We start from the raw sequence: 23096 nt of genomic DNA on the forward strand, positions 1-23096 counted from the left end.
TGTACATTCATTGAAGGAGATGAAAAACCATGAACATTACTATAAAACAAAGACAAAAGAAAGTGAAATGTCAGTTTTCATATCTCTAAATCAGACATGATCATCTTTAAATGCCACATTTTGCTCAAACAAAGATGTTAGAAGCCGTGGTTGTTTGGACTATTTAATTGTGTTGTGTTGAACCATGTTTCCATTAATGTGGCACCTCATTGTAGTCAGTAGGCTAGGCTAAATACCTGAAACGCTTCAGTGTTTGATTCAATCCAGTTTAACAGCATCCTCATACGGGGCTGGTAGATATTAAAATAAATACATTCATTTTCACGAGTGGACCTAATGAAGTTAACAACAGAAATAAATGGGAGCATGTACTGTAAAAAAAACAACAAAAAAAACCTTCCTTTGAAATAAAAACATTGCTTTCTTTCTTAATTTTTCATGTAAATATATCCAGATTCTCACATATGAAACAAAGCTGTGCCAGTATCACAAAATCCATCAGTAATTTTTGGCTATAAATATTAGCAGGATTAAATTTTAATCACACTACCTTGGAAATAAATAGGATTATATGCTGTATATACAGAAAAAAAAAGAAACCAAGGGCTTGTATTGACAGAACATGTTGCTGTCTGTATTTATTTTTTAATAAAAATATTAATAAATCTCAGTTTCACAGTAGAACATACAGGATACATACTTTTATATTTTTATTTTATCCCGGTTAACCCAGTTTTATTTTTTATTTTATTTTTCAGAAACATGTGACTCAATTTAACAGAATGGGAAAAGAAAAGTGGAGGTGGAGCTAATTACGTGAATGATTTATCTTTTTTGAAAGGTAGCTTAAATTGCTTAGAGTGTAGGTTAGACTCTTATAAGCGTTCTTTGCTTCTGCCTGACCCTGTCCAGTCACTGTCATTTACATGTTTATACTATCTGTATTTATTGTACCGCGGCTGAATAAAAATACTACTACTACTAATTTGCATATTTTATTTGTGTTACATAGAAAAGAAAGGCATTTTGTTCCTGGTGACCTCGGCATTGGAGTCGACCAGCTAACTTTTTTTTTTTTTTCCAAATTAGATTTTTTATTTTTTTATTTTAACTCTATCGTCATCACTTTTTTAATTTTTAAAATTTTATATATGTATTTATTCTTTTTTTTTATTTTAAACCTGTTGTCATCTTTTTTTTCTTTTTTTTATCCCGGTTGTCATCACTTTTTATTTCTTATTTTTCTAATTTTATGATTTTTTATTATTATTTTTTTATTTTAACCCTGTTGTCATCGCTTTTTTTATCTTTATTTTATTATTGTTAAGATTATTATTATTATTATTTATATTCACCGGAAACGCTGAAGCTTTCTCTTTTTTTTTTTTTTTAATGTTACCTGTTGAAGCTGCTGGGCCACAGACGTCATCCACCCAGCGGACCAATCAGACCAGCGACCGTGACAGGTGTCGATCAGCCATTGACCAGTAGGAACGGACGTGGGGCGGGGCTACGGAGGTGACGTCACGCCGCAGCCTTGGTAATGGCAAGTGACAGAGGGTGAGGAAGACGAGCCCAAACTTTTCAAGCCGGTAGTATTTATCGCTGCAGTTCATCTTCCAGCTGCGGTTTATTATTATTTTTCTTATCACTATTACTATTATTATGATAATTATTAGTATTTAAGTAGTAGTCTTTGCGGTGGTGTCGCCCGAGCGAAGCAGAAGTCGCCGTTTTTTTTCGCCAGAACCGTCGGACGTCGAAGTGAGCGACTACGCCAGAAGTTTGTTCGAGTAAACAGTGGCCGGAGAGACGAAGCTATGAGCAACAGAGAGGACGAGTATGACTACCTGTTCAAAGGTGAGTGTCGGTTTTACCCTCGGGCTGCTTTAAGCTACATGTCCGCTTCACCTGGGAGCGAAGTGTCATTTGATGCCGCCTGGCAACGCGATGGTGGAGGAGGAGGAGGAGGAAGGAGGAAGGAGGCACCTGCTCTCAGATGTGACTACACCAAAAACAAGCTTCGCGTATTCAGGACTAAAGCAGAGGAAGGGGCAGGGAGAAGGGAGCTTAATGAAGGAGCAGCATCTCTCCGGCCGATGATGCAATCATGTGGGAATGCAGCACCGGTCACAAACTCTCCACAGCCTCCATCTTCCTCACAGGACAAACAGTTTGCGAGTATTTAAAGGCTTAAAATGACACTACTTGACTAATTCCTTAAAAAGAAGCATCCATCTCGATGCACTAGAGGCTTTATCTCTACAACCGCAGGGAAGAAACTGTAAATATTCTGCAGCACATTGACACAAACGTGACTTAAAATGAGTGTAAGTTTTAGTTTTTGGTGTTTTATTGGCAGTGACTTCACTTCCTGGTTGTTTGGGGACCCTCAGATGCCCATTGTTTACCTTATCATGTGTATTTTCTCATCTCAGTGTGCAGAAAAGCTCCCAAAATAATAGAAGTGACCATTAAAAGACTCGAAAAAACTCTCAAATTTGTGCTTTACATCGGCACGAAATATCGTCCCGTCCTAAGAGAAGGACTCATTAGTGTTTTTATGGACTGTGACTTCACCTCCTCATTATTTGGGGTCCCTTAGACTCAGTGTGAGAATGATAATAATCATTTTTCCCCCATATAATGTGTATTTTCTTAGCTCAGAAAAGTTCCTAAACGTGCAGAAACTGTAATAATGATGTAAGACGAGGACTCTTGAGTGCTGTGATAAGATTGTCTTCACTTCCTCATTGTGTGGGGTCCCTAAGCAGCATGGATGAGAACATTAATGTACATTTTCTCATTTCAGTATTCAGAAAAACATGGAAATAACATTTAGCAATAATAAATAAACTCATCTTTAGACACCCTGCTTTGTCCAACCCCCTAAACTTCTCAGATATTCACCCTACTATCACGTAAACTTGAAGAAACTGTAAAAATCTGTTGCATACATTGGCACACAAATGTCTTCCCATCCTAAGAGGAAGAGGAATCTCAAGAGTCGACTTTGACTCTACTTCCTCATTGTTTGAGGTCTCAGACTCAGTATGAGAATGATAATAATTCATTCAATGAAGAAGACCAAACATGTAAATAACTATAAAGCGATAATAAAAAGTAAAATCTGTTCTAAACGTTGGCACAAAATGTCTTCCCTCCCTCAGGAGAGAGTTTTGTTAACGTTGACTTTCCTTCCTCATAGTTTGACCCTCAGTTTTGCACGTGTACGAATTATTAATTTAAAAACATGCATCTTCAATAATATTTGAAAACTGTCTCTTAAAGCACCTGAGAATTATCACAAAACAAAACCATTACGCCACATGAATATGCTTTTTGAAGGTGTTTTATTGTTTTTAATGAACATTATTCTCACATTCAGGAGCCTCATTCATTTACAGATATCAGAGCGTTTGCTCGGTGACCAGGTATTTCACCACAATGTGCTGAAAACAGAAGTTTATAGTTTGTCGTAGATCCAGGGGAACTGAAACGCTCACGGTCTGTTCAAATATAGAACTCCAAACAAGCATGTGTGGTCAAACTGGAAATACCTGCATGAAGAGTGTGTGTGTGTGTGTGTGTGTGTGTGTGTGAGGCCACGGAGAAGACGAGATTTACTCCCTCATCGACTCCCGCACAGCGACATGGTTTCTGGTGATCAAATAGCAAATTTATCTGAATCATGTGGCGCGGCGCAAGGACACTGATAAGGTATCGGCTGCCGCTCGGTCTGCAGCTCGCACCAGGAAAGCTCTGCGCTCTGGGCCTCTCCTTTTGTTCTCACAATCTCAACAGAGCAGTTGGGTCGCATGAGTCAAGTTGGGCGAGCTCTCCCTGAGTCACATGAGATTTTTTTTTTTTTTTCCTAACCGGTGGAGGCATCGGCACAGGAAGTCATCTCCCCCTCCGTCCTGTTAAACCACCTCTGGTCCTCCCACGACTTCTTTTCTTTTTGATTTAACTGCACGTTTCACCACCAAACTATGTGAATTAAGTGGACAGATACTGACCTTCCAGTTTATACATGTGGTGAATGTAACAACCTTGCTCTAAATCTTACCTGTGTGAGACCTTCTGATTCAATCCCTGTATTTTAAGTTTCAGCCGATGTGATTTTAAAATGAACAAATTGTTATTTTCTTCATATGCTCCAGAATCTACTCCAAAAATGTCCTGGTCATCTAAAATATTTCCTTCGTTTAACATCCTGAGACCTGAGCTTTTGTTTTTAGTGCATTTTCTAATATCTATCTAGGGCCTAAGAAGCATAAAAACCAAACATCATCTTCGAACAGGAAGTCGTTTTTGAATAATAAAAAAAAAGCCCAAAAAATCTGAGCAAAAACAGTGATTGCAAATAATAAAGTCCCAATGTCCTCGAACGAGTACTTGCTCATTAATGCTGATAGAATTTGTTAAATCTTTGTGTTATATTAAACTAGAGAAGTTAAAGAGCATAAATAAATGATTCGCCACCATAGAATGTGATGAAGTTTTACACTTTATTCACTTTTGTCACGTAATCTGATGCAGAACGAATCCGCTTAAACACAGATTTACGCCGACTAGCGTATTGACCCTTTGCCACTACTAGATGGCAGGTTAAAACGTCCACTTATGAGGACAATAGGTCTAAATGAAGCAGAAAAAGAAGCTGCCACAAACCTAAAACCTCATGTCCCCGTATGAGGACGCCGGGTCTCAGCAGTTTAAATGCAGCGTTCTGTGCTTGTTGTTGTTGTTGTTTTGGGGGTTGAAGGTGCTATTGAATGATGAACTACAGTTTACAGCGCGGCTAAAATAACTGACTGCATCAGATCAGGCTCGGCTGAAGCCTGATACCGATCTGATCTGATAATTTAACAAAGAAAAATGCCTGGAACGCCCCTGATACCCATCAGGACGTCCCTGGTTCTGGTATTCAGCGTTAGTTTGTAATCGCTGATGGAGCTGCTGATGCTACTGTGTTTTCATTTTAGGCCGTGGAGGCAGAAATACAAGTCCCAGAAGAACGAGAGCAGGATAACCTGCATTCACTTTCAGTGTAAACCAATTTACCACTTCAGCCTGATAACCTGCTTCAGAGACACCTGGAAAACAGTTTCCTGTGTTCAGTGTTTGTCATCGTGTTGGTTTGATCCAATCATATTAACATATATTTGCATAAAGCTGCAAATGAACCCACTCTCGTGTTGTTATGAGTAAAATATAGCTTCATAAAACATTTGAAATGTTGAAATAATGCGCAATTAATTGCACTTTAACTACGGGAGCCCTGCAATTAATCGTGATTAGATATTTCAATGTGTTAATGATAATAATATATATCATTTCCAAATGTTTTCAGTCTCAGTGATGCTTTTAATTCTATAAATTCAGCACTTTAAAGAGCTGAAATGATGAAGGAATCTCTTTTACGCAGCCTCCCTCTGCCACTGCTTTAATGTCACATTCGGACGTGTAATGCTGATCTTTTATTCCATTCGTCGCTGGCGACTCAGGAAGTATCGGTGCATTAGTTAATCTCACAGATGTGATAGATAGACTCTCAGATTCTTATTCTTTCCTCCGTTCCTACAGCCACGGCCGCATCACTGGGTGCAGGATATTATAGTATAATAGAGGGATGACGGATCTTTTTTAGCCGAAGAATTCAAACTCAACAATGGGTGAGGGAGTGGGTGTGTGATGCAGCTATGACATTACCTGTCTGATGGCACTAGACCTAGAAAGGATTGCATAATGATTTTTGTCCTCCGCCCAGGATCCTTTGTGTCAGATGAAATGGAGAACGCAGTGTGACTGTGTTACGTTTTTTTTGTATTGTCATCGTGTCCGTGAGTCTGAAGCCGTCAAACCGAACCCCCGAGGAAATGTGGACATGTTTGTACTCGTTTCTGCTGTTACGCTATGATAAGTTTTAGCCCAACGGGAGAGCAAACGAAGCAGCCGGTTGGTTAATACCATTTCAACATTCCTCAAAGAAGTTCCTGTTTCCTAACAGGAGCTGTTGTGCTGACTCACCTTTGACAATTGTGGAAGTAGATTTTTAGAGAAGATCCAGCAGAGGCCGTGATTTGATGTTGAGCTTAAAAGACGGGGTCATACGAACAATGAAAAACCAGCAGCTGCTTTGTTTAGTGCACTAGTGAAAATAAACACAAACACAACAGACACGCACTGAATCTATGTGAAGGTTCATTGATTCATATGTTGTGGCTGCAGTTTGTTGAACAATTGAATTGTGTTGCACCGACACTTGTTCCTATTATTTTGACATTTTTAGTCAGTGGCCGCGACTAAATAACAGAACCACTTTAAATACTAGTTAAACCACATCCTCCCAGAAGATGGTGAATCACCACCATCCACTGAACATTGCAGTCATGGAGGGTGATTTAGTCCTCGCTGCTGTACCTAATGAAGTGGCAGGAGAGAGTTTAAAGATGGACGAACCACCGCGGCGTCTCGCCTGAGTCCGTTTAACTCCTGGTTATGTTTCAGAGAATCTTTCTGGAGAATTTTGGAGCCACGTCGCTGTTTGGACATTTGAAGAAGCTGCGGATCTTTGTGGCTCTTTCATGTCATTTTTTATTTTTATTCAGTCCTGGAAGATGCTGATTTTAAGTCATCCAGTCTCTCTCCAGCCGTAGTCACCGTTGGGATGTTTGGTAGATCTTTGTGCTTTGGTTGGTAAAATACGCAGGAAGAACCACAAAAAAACCCATAGGGGCTTTTCATGTGACCCTCCTAAATGACAAACATTCAGCATAAACAACAAATGAAATAAACTAATTCTAAGAACAGCTAGTAAAGAAAAAGAATTGGAGAAGATGGAATTAAATATCATGGAAGTGGATGGATTATGAATTTGCAATGCACGATTGGTTGAATAAAAGATCTTCTTTGCTTCTTGAATGAATTAACACTGATACAGTTTGAGCTGGTAACGAGTTCCTATAACGATATTAGAGTTGTGTTAGTTTTCAGGAAACATCTTCTCTGTGCAGAACAACTTAAACATTTCTTTAAGTTCACATTCTGCTTCTTCAGCAGGTGTTGGAGAAAACACCCGAGTTTTCTCTCTTACTGATGGATTTTTATTATTTTTCACTCGTAGATGTTGACTCAAATGTCTTCGTCTCTAAATCGTCCTTATGTCCACAGTGAGTGAGGAGCTTCGTCTCGTCCACATGCAAACAAACAAACACTGCAAAAGCAGCCTGACTAGCAAGAAGCAGAGTATTCTCATATTCAATCAGATCTTCTTGTATAAAGAAAAAAAATCTGTCACAAAAATTCTTAAAATAAGCACAAAGTTCTTGTTTTTCTTTGATAGAAGGATCTTTTTCTTTCTTGAAATTCCTTTTTTTGCAGTGGAGGAGAGTGAAAAATAACACAGATTGTTCCTAGTCTGCAGCCGTTGTTGTATAAATCTGAATTTGCCCTTATTTAGTTTAGATTATTGACACTGGGGACATGTTACTCAGGCAGCAGTGCCCTTCAGTCAAACACCGGCCCCACTGAAGGACGTACGCCACCAGTCACTCCGGTATTTCTCTCCTTTTTATACAGTTTAATGTCTCATTTTACTCTGAAATGAAAGCACGGAACAAATAAATGACTGAAGATAAAAAAAATTAATCATGGAATCAACATATAATCCAAAATATCTTCCATCTTTGTCTGACATTCATTCTTTCTAAAATGGAAATCATTATTTTTCAGAGAGTTCTTCCCAGAAATGTGTGTCAGGCCACGGGGTTAAAGTCTAGAGACTGGGCCACGGTTCACTCCGTGTTTTATAAGCTTTCCATCTAGTTTTTACCCTGAGGTGGTTCTGGTCCAGCTTCTATAACGTTACTGTAGGATGAAACTATAGCAGAGGAAACCGCTGTTCTGAAACTTTTTGACTGGTCGTGTTCGTCTGCAGTGAATCTCTGGTTTCATTCATGTCTCTTTCAAGTCTGCACGTTGTTCCTGGAAAGAGGAGGAGTCTGTGATGCTCGGTGGGAGTCCCCTGAGTTTCTGCTGCTTTGGCTCGGAGCCACACTGAGCGTCACAACAGAAACGAGCCCTAATTTAATTAAAAATAATTATTTTATTCACTTTAACCGACGGTTGAGGCAACGATCTCCCGTGTGTTTGATTAAATCGTGCAGTAATGTGCTTTCTACATGTCTGATAAATGAGTGTTTCCTGAACGGTGACTGTGCTCATTGTTCCTCTTTGTCCCGTCTCTCACAGTGGTGCTGATCGGAGATTCGGGCGTAGGGAAGAGTAACCTTCTGTCCCGCTTCACCCGCAACGAGTTCAACCTGGAGAGCAAGAGCACCATCGGGGTGGAGTTCGCCACGCGCAGCATCCAGGTGGAGGGCAAGACGGTGAAGGCTCAGATCTGGGACACGGCCGGACAGGAGCGCTACCGAGCCATCACCTCGGCGTGAGTTCGCCCCCGGAGACTCGTCCTCTCACACCTGCAGACGCAACACATAGATTCATATAAAACACTTTGTTATAGTAGGTTATTAAACACTCTCCTCCGTCTATGAATCCAGTTTATAGCCTCACACTCGCTGTGTTTCCACTGTAGTTTTCTCAAAATAAAAGCAATAATTCTGAAAGTTCGATAAAGTACATTTGCGTTTTGTAAGTGTTTCCATTGAAAGGCATTTTATGACTGAGCTTTAACTTGTCTTTACGCAATATCCCATAATTCTCCTAAATTCTCGTCACTTTGAGGAAGATTGACTTCAAATGAACTGGTCACATGACCTCCTGCATCATCCCCAGTTATGCTGGTGATCAGTAGATGCAAAGCAAAAGTGTTTCCATTGCACTTTGCAATTAACTTTTCTGTCGATCCATCTGAAAAATCACCTCATGAGAGAGTAAAAGTGTTTTAGCTTCAGATATTTGAGAGGTTTTTCCAGATGTATTTGTTTCCATTACCTGGTTTTTATTGCGATGTTTAGGTTTTGCACATTTGTAGGATGAATGGACGTGCAGCAAATTATTTTATTGTGGGTTTGTTTCAGTCAAGTACACACATCAGTAAACAACATTGTTTATGCATGTTCATAAACAACAACAACTTTCTTTTTCTGTTAAAGTATGATTCACAGAAACAAATGAACTGAAAAGGTGGAGGCTGAAGGTGTCGTCTCATTTTGCCCTTTTTAAATGAACATTATCCACAGAGTAAATTCTGCATCCAGTGAACAGTTCATGAGCACATTCATTTATTTATTTATTTATTAATAATAATGTTTTTGAGATTAAATGTTTTACATGTTTTCATTTCTTAATCTAAATTATTCCATAGATTAGCTCCTTTAATTGACATTTAATTTACATCTTCGTTTCACATGTTTGTACCTTATTAGTTCATATCGACTGGATGTAGATTTTTATTTACTTTATACATAATTTAGACAGTTTTTAGGTTCATGATTATTGCTTTCTCCTTCCTAAAATAGTATCAGAGTATCAGATGTGATTAAACCCACAAAATGCACCGTTTTTTTTCCGTGGGGGCAGGAAGTGTTCTTAGTAATCACAGCTTCCTCAATCCAGTTCCTCTCCAAACATTCATGAGTCCTTTGTGCAGCAGTGTTTGCAGCAGCGTGAACCGACAGGAAAGAGGCAGCAGCCTGAGTCGGGCCTTTAATTTAGTCAGGGTTCATCTGCGTCGCGAGGTCTGCGTGCCGTTGTTTCAGCTTCACACTTTAATTTCTTTTGTGTCAGAGCCGAGGCCCCCGCGCTCCCACGAAGCCTCCTGAATAAAATCAACAGGCTGTGACTGGACGCTCATCTCGTTTTGCTCCCGTGTTGTTCCAGGTACTACCGTGGAGCCGTGGGAGCGCTCCTGGTTTATGACATCGCCAAACACCTGACGTATGAAAACGCAGAGCGCTGGCTGAAGGAGCTGCAGGACCACGCGGACAGCAACATCGTCATCATGCTGGTGGGCAACAAGAGCGACCTACGCCACCTCAGGGCGGTGCCCACGGACGAGGCCAAGGCGTTCGCAGGTACCGTCAACCTAAAAGTTTCATGCAGATCCTCTGGGACTCTGTAGGGATAAAAACACGAGTTTGCATAGTAGTTTTTTTTTTTAATCCCCTCTTAACTCTGCCTTTGATTGCACACACCTTCCCAGTGGTAACGCCCATGTTTAGCAATGTTTGCACTGTGATACTGTAATACGGTTTATTTAAATGAGCTCAGCTTAAATGTGTTCAGCTAGAAAAAAGAGCCTATAATTCCATTTATCTTGACCCGTTCTTTCACAACGTAAAGCACATATATAGGAAGCGTCTGAGCCGTGTTCGCTCCTGACCTTGACTTTATCGTCTCATTCTAATGCTGCTGCTTTGACTTGTAAATGACTCTGTAACAGTGTAAGAAGGACAAACACACAAACACCTGCTGAGCCATGTTGCTGTTGGTTGATAAACAACATTTTCACCTGTTAGCATTTCTTTTTCTAAACCGGTTGTCTTCTATAAAACCTGGTTCACATTAAGGTTATTGTGTTGACGTGTAAAAGGTTCTTTGAAATAACACAACATGAAATGAGCCCAGTCTGATTGATGAGGATTAATGATTTCATCACCGCATCATCCTGAATGTTTTTATAATCAACTGTTATCGTGTTTGTTCTTGAAAACTTGTGCAATTCTTCTTCTTCTTCTTCTTCTTCGTCTTCTTCTTCTTCGTCTTCTCCTTCTTGAGTCTCTCCTCCAGGATTAACAGACATAGATTCATAGATTCATACATTCGTGTGTGTACAGAAAGCGTCTAATGTTAGTAATTCAGTAAACATGTCCAGAAAATAATCTGGGATCTAATCTTGTCATCGCTGAATATTACTTTTACTAATTTATAATTTATCTGTAAATTATATATTCTACAGTCTTGTCAAATGTCCTGTAATTAAAATTTAATTTCTTTTCATTTCAATTAGAATTCCTATAGTGATTAATTCAGATGTAATATTTAGTAGCTGGATCACCAGATTTTCTTTCTTTCTTTTTAAAAAAAATTAATTTAGAAACTATCTTATAAACTAAGTGAATTATAATCATACAACAAACATATATTCACTGAAGTAACACGTCAATATAAAAATATAAACTGTTCTAGTTCTTACTGTTTGTTAAAAGCCTTTTTATACAAGAGACATTCTGGCACTTCTAGATTATAAATATACACCAATCAGCCATAACATTATGACCGGAGAAGAACAGGAGAAGACTTAGACCAAAAACAAAAAAAAACAAAAAACTGAATAACAGCATGAGGTGTTGACCTGACCTCTAAATTCTCTAGATCCCAAACTGATCAAGTATGTGTGGGATGATCCACAGAGGAGCCTCACCTCAAAGTTACACAGTATTAGTCATAATGTTATGGCTGATAGATGTATATTGCAGTAAACAGCAGAGCAGGGGGCTGATACACAGTCACACAGTCATGCAAGGATTCAAGGTTTATTATTAGTCACGTACATCATGTACAGATTCCACAGCAACAACTCACAACGTACAAATTAGTCCTAAGAACTAAATTAAATAAGATAAAGAATAAAAACTAAATGTTCCATAACTAAAGAAAAAGGTTGTCAGTTTGAATGACGTCAAAAAAAATCTGCGTTTAACTGTGAGAATCGTGCAGTGAACACGTTTATGCAGAAAAACATGTTACATCAGCGGCAGCACAATGCAGCTCAGCTCTGTGTCGTTATAACAACTGAACCAGCTCCGGCCTTTTAACGTGTTACGTCTTGTTGTTTCACAGAGAAGCACGGCTTGTCTTTCCTGGAGACGTCAGCGCTGGACTCCTCTAACGTGGAGCTGGCTTTCCAGACGATCCTCACAGGTGACTTTCACATTCATGTTATGAATCTGCTATTTCCTGAACTGCGTTTCTTATTTTTTTTTTTAATATTCAACATTCAAAACGAGTCTAATTCCGTAAGGGGAATTATAATAAAGCTCTGACTCCATTCAACAGCATTTGTTTATGTATGTGTGCATATATTGATCCGTCTGCGAGGGTTTATTGGTTCGGGCGTTTCGCCTCTGCCACTAGATGGCAGCAAAATCCATCTAATGTGCTGTCGGCTTCCATCCCTGATGTGCTGCTGGAACTCCCGAGTCTTTTCTAAGGTCAAAAACATGAATAATTGGCGCATGGAAAGCCCACTCAGCCAATCAGTCCTGAGAGCTGCTATGGAGATGACCAATCACCAGAAAAACTACCCACCACCGGTTTAAATTCCACTCTGCCCCGCTGCACCAGACGTATCCGCTCGTTCGAGAGGGGAAACTCAACACTGTTCTGACACTGTTTTCCTAAGTAAATGTCTATGAGCGAGATTCCCCAGGAGGCCTCTGGTCACACTAACAAGTGCGTTTTATGTGGGAGATTTGATAACAACGAGAAAAAAGCAATTGTTGTGACTCAGTCAACCCCTGGAGGGACAATCCAGCAGTGAGTGGTGCTTCTGCTGTAATTGCCCCAAGGGCTATCATTCTGCAAGTATGTGGCACTTGGATTTTATTTTTTTTTTCTTCCCCTCCTTCTTCTTCTTCTTCCTTTCATATTCTGCTTCTGCCCCACGTTGAATTCATCGACGCCTCTGCTGGGGCCCGTTTGAGACATTCTGCTCTCGCCACAGCTTTATCAGTGAATTTCTAATTCGTAATAACTTGAAACCAACGAGCCCCATTGAGTTAACGCTGCTAATTGGCTCATTAAGGGGGGGAAGGGGGTGCTAGCAGGGCATTAGCCAGCCAATAAGGACTGAACTGTGGACCTAGTGGAGCAGAGCAGATCCAGATGGAAAGGGCAGAGAGAGTTACTGTCCTGGTGGGTCTCTATCTGTGCAGGCTTTGTACTGAGTCATAGTTAACCACCTGACAAGTCCCATCAGCGCCAGGAGTCTTGTTTTCTTTTTAAAACCTTCTTGCTTCATCTGCACTTTTTTTTTCTTTTAAATTTTATTTCAGGACTGTTTGTTCCACATCTGGCTGTAGTTTAGAGTTAAAGCAGCAGCAGCAGCAGCAGCATGCAACAGTAATCCAGGGGAGGTGTTCACACTAGTTGTGCTCTCGGATGATCAGACGACGGCTACAACGAAATAAAAAAAAAAAAAAGACACTTGGGATAGATAAATAAAAAAAAGCAGATTATTATCACGTTTAACCTCCTGTTGTTTGCCATGCATTTTTAATTTCTCTAAGGCAGGAGTCTTCAACGTTCATCAGGCCAAGGACCCAAACTGATCAGAGATTAAGTAGAGACCCCCCCCCCCCCCGTCTGCTACACGTGTTCTATGTTAAACTCAGCCTAGTGCCACTTATAAATATATCATTTTGCATTCAGTATTAAACTCTCTCTTATCTCTTTACTAAAATAAAGACATTTATTTGTGGGGGGAAAATAATAAAAAATATATAAAAAATGCCAAATCAACCATAGGAAATGTGACCCCCCCTCCAGGGGTCACGGACCCCCTGTTGAAGACCCAGAAGTATTTGGGTTAAAAAACGAAGCATCATGTTTGAACAGGTTGGAACAACTTGATTTTTAAAAAAAATAAATAAATAATAATGTCCTCATATGTGGACACTGGTTATTTTACTGTATACAGTCAATAACGTCACAACTAATTAAGAAATAATAAAAGTATTTATTTCAGTCCCTGAACATGACTGTGCAAAATCAGAATGAAAACAATGAAATTCCCACGTCCTCGAACGAGTGCTTGATAATTAGCGTCGTTGTAGCTTGTTTCTGTTGGTAGAATTTGTTACATTTTCTCGTCATATCAATCTAGAAAAGTAAATAAGAATAAACAAGTTAAAACTTAATGTCCCCACATGAGGACGCAGGGTCTCAGGAGGTTATTGGACAATTCTTCTGTGATGAATCTCTCTTTCCATGGGTGTAGAGTGGGAGGCTGCTGGTGAAATTAGGTGGGTGGGCAAACATGTGCATAATACTGTATAACGTGATTTACAGGTACACTTCACTTTTTTAAGTGGTTCTTCTTACCTGGTCTGGGTTCAGGACTCGACTTAATGATGAGCTGTGACCCCAAATCAAGGAACATTTTCAACTTCTCAAATTTACTGAATGAAAAGATTCTGCAGTTTGTACCTGAGACAGTAGAATAAAATATCACAGTATGAAAAGAAACAAGCGTAATGCTATTTTACACTCAGTAGGCTGCACTTTAAACCTTTGACTTCCACACTAAAAAAATATGATTAATCACGATTAAATGTCATTTATTTTTAATATACATTAATAGCGTGCGCTGCAAACTGAGCATTTTTGGCAGATGGTTATTAAAATGTTCACACGATTGTACAGATTCATACAATATAAATACTGAAGCTGCATGAAAAGAAGAAGTATCAAAAAAACCCACAGCTGAGATATTTGTGTGTATAATGTGTTCACACGTGGTCAAATTTGTGTATCTTACAAATATGAAACGAGTAGCAATGGTTAGAAAACGGGTACAAAATGAGAAATTAGGCATTTTATCGTTTACTTCCACAAAAAGATGAACTGTGTGGTTACAATAACAGTTAAACTTCAGACTCAACAGAGCAACTACTGAGAAATATTAAGAAAAATCTGTGACAATCAACTCTGCACTATAGAGGAAAAAGGTAAATTTTCAGTCATATCTGCGTTAGATGTGTTTCTGCACTAACCAGGGTTTGTTAGCATGTGTCACTGACCTCTGCCCTGTTCGTGCCCTGTTCGCCCACTAACAGCAGCCGTCCCTGGTGGGCAGTTATTGCACACTTGATGTAAACTGTGTTGCTCTTTGCAGCAGTCGTGGGGAATGCCTAAATTAGAGTCTCGATTCTGCCACATGACATAACGATGCCAGTTTAGGATGGAAAGAATCCCCCGCCGCTGCCAGGAGTCTGGATAGAACAGTTGTTGTTCAGTTTTGCACATGCTGCTTGTCCTTATCACAATATGTCCCAGTGTTGGCCCGACTTATCGGCATCTCCACGTAACTCGTTCCCTCCCCTCTTTTCTGCCTCTCCTCCGTGCAGCCATCTACAACATCGTGTCCCAGCGGCAGATGACGGGACGCAGCGACTCGGACTTCTCTCCGGCCTCCAACGTGGTGCCCATCACGGTCGAGCCCACCCAGAGCTCGTCCAATAAGAGCGGCTGCTGCCAAACCAACTGAGACTTTACCACCGAGTTCCTCCTTCACCTCCAGGCCCACGGAGAAACAGCCAGATAGACGCAGGACAGGACAGGACAGGACAGACAGATGGAGAGACAGGGGAAAAGAGGACAGACAGGTAGAGGGATTCACACGAGGACACCTGTGCCGGGTTTGATTTGTCTTGTCGTCTGGTGAAGGAAACACACACACACATGGTACGAAGAGGAGAGGGAGGGAGGATGGTGAAGAAGTTTAAACAGACAGGACATGTGCTGAGGGAGGATTAGTGTCAGTGGACAGAAAACAGGTCAGATAAAAAGGCCGCTTCATTGAAAGAGAATTTATTTACCGCCTCCTCAGATATTTGAGCACATTATGAGCTCCCCCTTTTGGTTCTTGTCTCTGTTTCTCTACTTTGACGGCTCTGTTTTACAGGCTAGTAAAAGTTTCCTCTCGGTTTCCACCACTCCTACGATATCGGCCCATAAAATAAAATAAAAAAAAAAAAATCCACTTTCAAGAGACTGAACCTGAAACCTTCTGTCACCACTGTCCTTCCCATTTATTTTCTGTTTTTTTTTTTTAGAATATTTAGAAAGTTATGTCCCTCACAATATTTATTGAACACTAGATGAAGGCCTTGTTTGGCCAAAGGGTTTAGATTTTTCACTCTGATTTCCTTTCTCCTTCTTCTTCTTGTTTTTGATGCTTTTTCGCTTTCGTCCGTGTCTAAGGAGCCGAGTGTTCCTCGCTAATGGAGGGGGCACGGCCTCGAGTCGTTTTTCCTAAATGCACATGCTGGAATTTGTTGGTGGCTGGTTGGATCAAGCTGTTGTTCCAGCCGGCCTCTCGGAGCAATAACATCCCTCCCCAACAGCGACGTGCAATTTCTTTTTTGATTGCTTTTGATCTTTGTTTGGAGCAGCTTTCCTGCTCTGTGCACACTTTGTGCTCCACAGATGAGTCATGCTCCTGCAAGCTTTGCACAGCATCAGCTCTAAGCGTGGCGGGATAGCCGCCCTCACTTAGCGGACGGGTTAAACTGGCTCGCGCGTCGGCGGGACGGTGGCTTCGGCATCGGCTGATGACCCTTTCTTTCGCCCCCCCGCCCTCAAAGTTCGGGCGCTCTGGGAGACATTAGGGAATCGGTTTAAACGCGTGGACGACCCTGTGCTGCCGCCGCCGCTGCTGCTGCTGCCTGCTAGCTGGGATGGATGGATAATATTTCAGGGGATGAGGTAGTGCGGGCACTCAGCCCTGCCCTGCCCCTGTGGTCTCTGATGTACCCGAGATGGCTTGTTTTACTGTAAATGAAATCCTCCACTGCCTGCTCACCTACTCCCCTACGTCTCTCTACGCTGCATCTAACTGGAACAGGACTCTGTCTTCTGGGATCTCCCCGAGGTCTGCCCTCGCTTTCACTTGTCTTTATTTCCTGTGGAGGGGAGGGGAGGGGAAGGGAGGGGAGGGGAGGGGTGACGGGTGGGGGGGGTGTATTCAGGAGCCAGGGTTGGGTTCGTTAGTGTCTAATCGTTTAATAGATGAGCAAAGGGAGAGAGGACAGTAGAGTTAGGAGTGGCTTGATTAAATCCAAAGGTTATGGACACAGATGGTGTTTATCCTGCTGATGTGTTTCCACATCAACATCTATCGACTTCACAGCTGGATGGTGTAGGTTAGGGCTTTTTAAACATTTATTCTAATATATATATATATATATATATATATATATGTTCATTTGGACTGCATCTGTATAAATAAATAAATCTCGTTTGTTTTAGCCCGTCTCCACTCGTGTCTCTTCAGAACGCTTTAAAACAATAAAGGAGTCGACTCCACGAGTCAATCTGGTGGAATTAATTTAACCGCTCGTTAATTTAGCACGATTGCTAATCAGGGAGTATTGACACAGCCATATTATATAACAAATTATATTATAAAACAGCTCGTTATGTAACATAAGATATTAATTCAAATCTCTCGCAAAGATCGGATTAGCCACAAAGTTGGAAATCTTTTCATTTTTTGTTTTATTAGAAACATTTACAATACATCTTGAATCTTGGAAAAATAACAAAGAACCAGAACTAACATGGCGCAGATACAATAATAATAATAATAATAATAATAATAATAAAAATGTCTCCAAAAAATGTAATTCACAAAAAAACATGTGCTATAAGAAATAAACCTGCAATATCACATGCCCTGTTAAGGGGCATGGCACACTGTAACAGAGTTCAAAGACTTCTTTATTATTATTTTTTTCATTTTTTTTTTTTCCATCCATCAAAGTTTGACGGTCAGCCACGGAGAGCAAGCCACAGCGGCAACCCTCCTTCACTGTTCACAGAGAAACCAGAAACTAACGCCAGGTGATGCTGGCCCAAGAACTAATGCACTACAACCACTATTAGACCGGTATGAAACACCTCTACTGTGCTGGAAAAATTGGAAACGCTACCAAAGACAGACTGTCAGACTGTATCGGCCTCTTTGGAAAAAAAAGGTTGAGTTTCACCAGCGAGTTTCGCCGCTTCAGTCCCCAGCGTTTCCCTTTACATGCAGCAGAAAATGTGCCATCATAGTGTTTTTTGTCAAGTTTTTTTTTTTTTTCCTACTTGTCTTGAATGCACCACCGAAAAAAAACCCCCCGAACTCGTGGATGTGGGGACTGAAGTGGTCGTCCTCCGTCTGGCTCCAAACTCAACTTTCCAAAGAGACTCCAACTATGAAAATCTACAGAGGAGAAACGGCCCAAACCCCCAAACGAGGCCGGACGCAGGCGGGCGGGCGGGCGGCCGGCGCGTTGGCCCGCGCCGTTTCCCCCGTCTAAGTGACCATACAACATACATGCAAACTAGTACTGTAATGAATCCGTTCAGTGTATATGTGTGCGTCTAGTTACATAGATCTACTACACGGTGCCCGGTTGTTGTTGTTGTTGTCGTTGTTGTTGCCTCCACCCAAAAAAAAAAAAGTCGTTTTCCGAGCTGATTAATTACGCTCCGTCCACGTCAAACCGTCTTGAGTAGCAGATGTAGAAAAATGTATGAATGAGAGTGTGTACAAGTTATATGTGTGTGTGGGGGGGCCTCGTCATTGGCGAGAGGGCCCACGGCTGCCTCATTCATCCCAAGCGTTTACAGTTTTTTTTTCTATTAAAGTTTTTGATAAGTAAAAGTTTAGATTACAGAGGAAATGAGTAATGCGTTTCAGTCAGTAACATGGGGTTAGTTGAGGGGGGAGAGAATGGGGGGATATGGGGGGGGGAGCTGGAAAAGGGGGGGTTACAGCAAGCAGCACTGCACAAAGAATGCTGATGCAGGAAAAATATATAATCGAGGCACAAAATTGATGCTCTGTGACTAAAATATCTCCAAATTCTAAAAAATATTATATTATTTTCTGTAATTATTCCATTGTGAACACACCGGTGTTGACGGGGGTGCACGTCTGAAGTTAAAATTTTAAGCTATGAGCCGCTCTTTACTCCACGTGTTTGGGGAAAAAAGGCGAGCGTCCATAACCTCCATAAATAAAACTTCTAAACTTTTCTCATTTTTACGTATTAGTAGAAACTGACTTCCCTGTGTTTAGAAATATATTAACTTCTGGTAATTTTAATTAAAAAACAAAATGTCTCGAGGTTACTCATAAATATGTTGCTTCATTTTTTTTTTTTTTTTATTCTCATAAATAACATCCAGATACTGACTTTTTTTTTTCCTCTGCTTTCTATGAAATAATAACCCATGTTAGCAAAATAGATTTGAGAAACTGTAATATGTTTTTTTTTTTTTATTCATTTTAAGTTACTTTCTATAAATGTATGTGGAAGAACTCAAATATAGTCTACGCTGAAAACCTGTCGCAAATTCTTTCCCAAAGAAAAAACTTAAAGCTCACTTGTAAAATCGACGAAACAATAAGCGTAAGGAGTGCATTAAGTCGAGTGGTCTTTTTTTTTTTTTTTTTTTTTTTTTTTACTTTTTCTTTCTTTTTTCTTTACATTCAAATGCATTGCTTGCTCAATGTGTGATTTAAAACAGGTTGGTACAATTGCTTAAGTGCATCCATTGAAAATAAGGATTTCCTATCACTCCTTAAAAAGGGATTTCTACATAAATGCATAAAGACCTTTTTCATATCAAGAGAAGAAAAAACATCAACAGTTTCTACCATTACTATAATAGTAAGCTTAATACAATATTGTAAATAATACTAACAAGAACTTAACGAATCAAATGTCACCGTGAATCTCGCCGCCCCCTCCCCCCTCGGCCCTCCCCCTCCCTCCCTACCTCCCTCCCCCCCCACATCACCACCTCCACCTCCGCCTCCACCTCCACCGCCCCCCCTCCCTCCCTTCTTTCGCTTTTCCGTTGAATCCGAAAAAAAAAAAGTGTTTGGGTGCGCTCGGACAAATGAAACTTACACCTTTTACTCTTAGGAATTAAACTATGCATCAGTTCGTTAAACTACACGGTAAATATACGATTTTTTTAAACCAATGTTCACTTTAAAGGTCTTAAAGCTTTTTTTATACACTTCAGGTATCAGGCTGATGAAATCTGTATTCATTTACTTTTGATAAATCTTAACCTACTGTTCTATATTTTTACTAACATGCACTTAAACGTAAAGGTTAGTGGCTCTGGGTGAAATCCTTAAAGGCTTTTCTTACACCTTGTTTAAATCCGAGGGAGTTTTTTAAAAAAAAAAACAACAATTAAACCCAGAAACTATTCAAAGCAAATACTGAGGAAGTGCCCGGATGTGCTTTAAGTGAGACTCTCTTGTATTAATCTTCAACACTGAAACACGATATGCTTCTATTTTCACAGATATTTGATTAATTAGACTTTTTTAGGGGGTGGGGGGGTGAATGATTGCAGCTCTGAGATTATTTCTGGTTTCAGATGCTAAGATAAGTTAGCTCTCCTCGTGGTTTTGTTCTTTGGCTGTGTCTTGACCTTCTTATGTATTTATGTATTTAAACTTTCTAAATAATACAGATGAAAAAGTCTCACAAACGGATCAAATCTGTAAACCGAACCCGTGGCGTCGCGCCGTGTATCGTTTTTTTTTTTGTTTTTTTTTCCGTGACCAAAGCCCTCAAGACATCAGCCCGTCATAAGAATAAGTCACCAGCTCCAGCTCTGGTTTACGCTCGGCCCGAGAGAAGCACGAGAATCCTGAAGTTTGTCTCGACCGATGCTGAAAATGAATCAAAAGACCCTGATGAACACAACAAGAACGAGTCTTGGTCCTGAAGCGGCTCTGATCCGTTCCACCTCTGGCTCCTCACGCCGACATTAATCCATAATGAATTTGAGGCAAGAGACGTGATGGCGTTTCCCTCGTAATCAAGGTCGATTTCTCCATAAAATATTATTCAAAGAAGCAGGCTCCTGTGTTTATGTCCCAGTATTGTCCTATTTATTGCTTTCCATCCTGATATACATAGAAACTGACTTATTCATTAGGGCTCAGGCTATTACACGTACTAGTCATTTGAGATTTCTTATTTTTTTTTTTATTTGAGACTGGATTTATACATCAGCGGCATCATAAAAGGCTATTCAATATTACGGTTTATAGTGTCTGGTTAATTTTTCATCTATATATTTGGATGAAATACTAAGTTTAATCAGTTTAAATAATATTTCTTACACGTATGGATCTATCTAATATACTATCATTATAAGTCGAAGGGATGATGGGACGCATATATAAAAGATTTACTCATTTTTGAAACTCCGTTTGCTAGAACGTCGACACTTTCAGCTGGTAGAAAATAACCAAAAAGCTCACTACAAGCCGGGCCTCTGTCCGGACGCTCGTCACCCAGACACATACTGTATTTACATAGAGTGCTTCTTCCCATAAAAGTACAATACTCGTTAACTTATACAGCGTCTAAACCGGGAGCATCTCCAACAAGCACCTCTCTCTTCATTAAACCAGTGCAAAACTTAAAAAACTAAAGTCAACGGCATCGACTGAATGGATGAGAGGTCTCCCAAAAATGGCAGCTAGTAAACTACTGTAGCATCAAGAAGAACAGGAACCACCGTACGCACACAGAAAGAAAGTAAAAAATGATAGGGAATCCTTATGTGCATGTCTTTCAAATCCCAGGAGACGTGTTTCACCATCAGTGGTCGGTTTGGTATTAATCAAATGCACGTGTTTTGTAATAAGGTGCTTCTTTTTTCTTTCTTTTTTTTTTTTCATGTATTTACTTACTAGAGCCTAATTTCTTGAATCCCTCTTTAATCCTTCGCCCGAGCAGTTTGATTCACATTCTTTATCTTTTTTTTTATTCCAAAAATAAGTACTTTAAAAGTAGTTTTTTTTTTTGTCGTTTTTTTTTTTGTCGTTTTTTTCAACGGAGCGGTGCTATATATCAAAAAGGCCAACGTTGCTACCTTGTGTGCCAAAGTCGCGGCGAGATTTAATAAAATAAAATTAAAAAAAAGATTAAGGCAGAAAACAAAATGGCAAAAATACTAAGTTCAGAGGACAGAGTCGTTCTGCCTCCACGCTCAAAAAGCTTCGGCCAAACCGCTGTGCAATTTCTCCTTCCATAAAAACCCTAACTCTCCTTTATTTGTTAACATCTGATAGATTTCAGAGTGAACCCCTCCACCCCCCTACACACGCCCCCCCCACCCTGCAGCCCACAGCGTAAAACGACTGGTCTGCTTTTTGATTTATTTATCTTTCTGTTTCTTTCTATTTATTAATTTGTTTGTTTGTTTTTGCATGTGTGGCCCGAAGCCACGATCTGCAACCCCCCCCCCCCTCCCCGTCCCCACTACTACTACTACTACCACTAATACTACTACTACTACTACTACTCATGTCCCACGTTTGACTCAAAACCAAAAGACCTGATCGATAGAACTGGAAGATCTGCAACCGTTTCTTCTCTTCCAACCCAGAATGACCCCCCCACCCCTCACACTGGCATCATCATTCAACAGCTTTAATCCCCCCCTCCCTCCTCCAGCCCTCTGAAATCCCCAGGCTGGGGCTAAGGCAGACGCAGAGGGTGTGTAATTTGATTCAGCATGAGTGCTGGTTAAATGGGGCGTTTCCTCTGCTTTCCTGTCAATTACAATTGTCTGATTTCATTCTGGAGGCTCAACGCAAAAAAAAGAGGGGGGGGGGCGAGAGGGACGAGAGGGTGGGGGGTGTCCACCGGTTGTAGGGGCATATCTGCAGGATGTCCCATACGGTGGGAGGCGGAGGTAAAGGTTGATAATTTCAGTTTGTTTCAGTGCGTTTTCATCATCTGGAAACGGTTTATGGCAAAAACAGGTGAATCCTGATAAGTGCAGATAATTTATTTCTCCACTAAGACCCCATGTCCCCCCCTCCCTCGCTCTCTCTTCCCTCCTTATTTCACAGGCGTTGGCAGATCCAGCGAAGGGTCTTTCAAATTTTGTGTGTCTGTGTGTTTTGGGACAAAGGAGGACCCCCCCGCCCCCCCCCCCCCCCCCCGGCACCCACCATCCCACCAACACCAACCCCTTCTCCCCAGTAGGAACGGCTCAGAGCAGCAGAAAAGGAGAAGGAGAAAGGGGAGGGGAGGGGAGGGGAGGAGAGGGGAGGACGGGGGTCCTATTTGCCCCAGCTGCATCCAGCCCCCCCCCCCCCCCGACCCCAAACCGTCCACCCTCCTCTCTGTGCAGCTTCTTGTAGTGGTGGTGGTGGTGGTGGTGGTGTTGGAAGGAAAGGGGGCTCTCGCTGTGGGACCCCCGTCTCACCCCTTCACACAGCTCCAGAGTCCCCCCCCCCGCCCCCCCACACCACCACCACCACACGGTCCGCACCTGGACCAGCCCATTTGCCTAATTATGAATGA

At 40.9% G+C, this 23096-nt stretch overlaps 1 protein-coding gene across 1 annotated transcript; it reads left to right on the top strand.

Annotated features, from left to right (window-relative positions):
• Positions 1 to 1521: 1521 nt before the first annotated feature.
• Positions 1522 to 17000, top strand: rab11al (RAB11a, member RAS oncogene family, like). Its single transcript, XM_047598989.1, has 5 exons — positions 1522 to 1860; positions 8257 to 8452; positions 9850 to 10043; positions 11812 to 11892; positions 15099 to 17000. The coding sequence occupies exons 1-5, from the start codon at positions 1821 to 1823 to the stop codon at positions 15236 to 15238; spliced, it is 651 nt and encodes a 216-aa protein (XP_047454945.1). The 5' UTR covers positions 1522 to 1820; the 3' UTR covers positions 15239 to 17000.
• The last annotated feature ends 6096 nt before the right edge of the window (positions 17001 to 23096 follow it).

The sequence above is a fragment of the Mugil cephalus genome, chromosome 11 (assembly GCF_022458985.1).
Source record: "Mugil cephalus isolate CIBA_MC_2020 chromosome 11, CIBA_Mcephalus_1.1, whole genome shotgun sequence".
NCBI lineage: Eukaryota > Metazoa > Chordata > Actinopteri > Mugiliformes > Mugilidae > Mugil > Mugil cephalus.

What these genes read in the sequence shown, in the direction of transcription:
- rab11al (XM_047598989.1), top strand. Translation starts at nt 1,821, where the DNA reads ATGAGCAACAGAGAGGACGAGTATGACTACCTGTTCAAAG. An exon ending in TACCGAGCCATCACCTCGGC is followed by an intron (nt 8,453 to 9,849) that starts GTGAGTTCGCCC and finishes GTGTTGTTCCAG; the next exon opens with GTACTACCGTGGAGCCGTGG. An exon ending in TTTCCAGACGATCCTCACAG is followed by an intron (nt 11,893 to 15,098) that starts GTGACTTTCACA and finishes TCCTCCGTGCAG; the next exon opens with CCATCTACAACATCGTGTCC.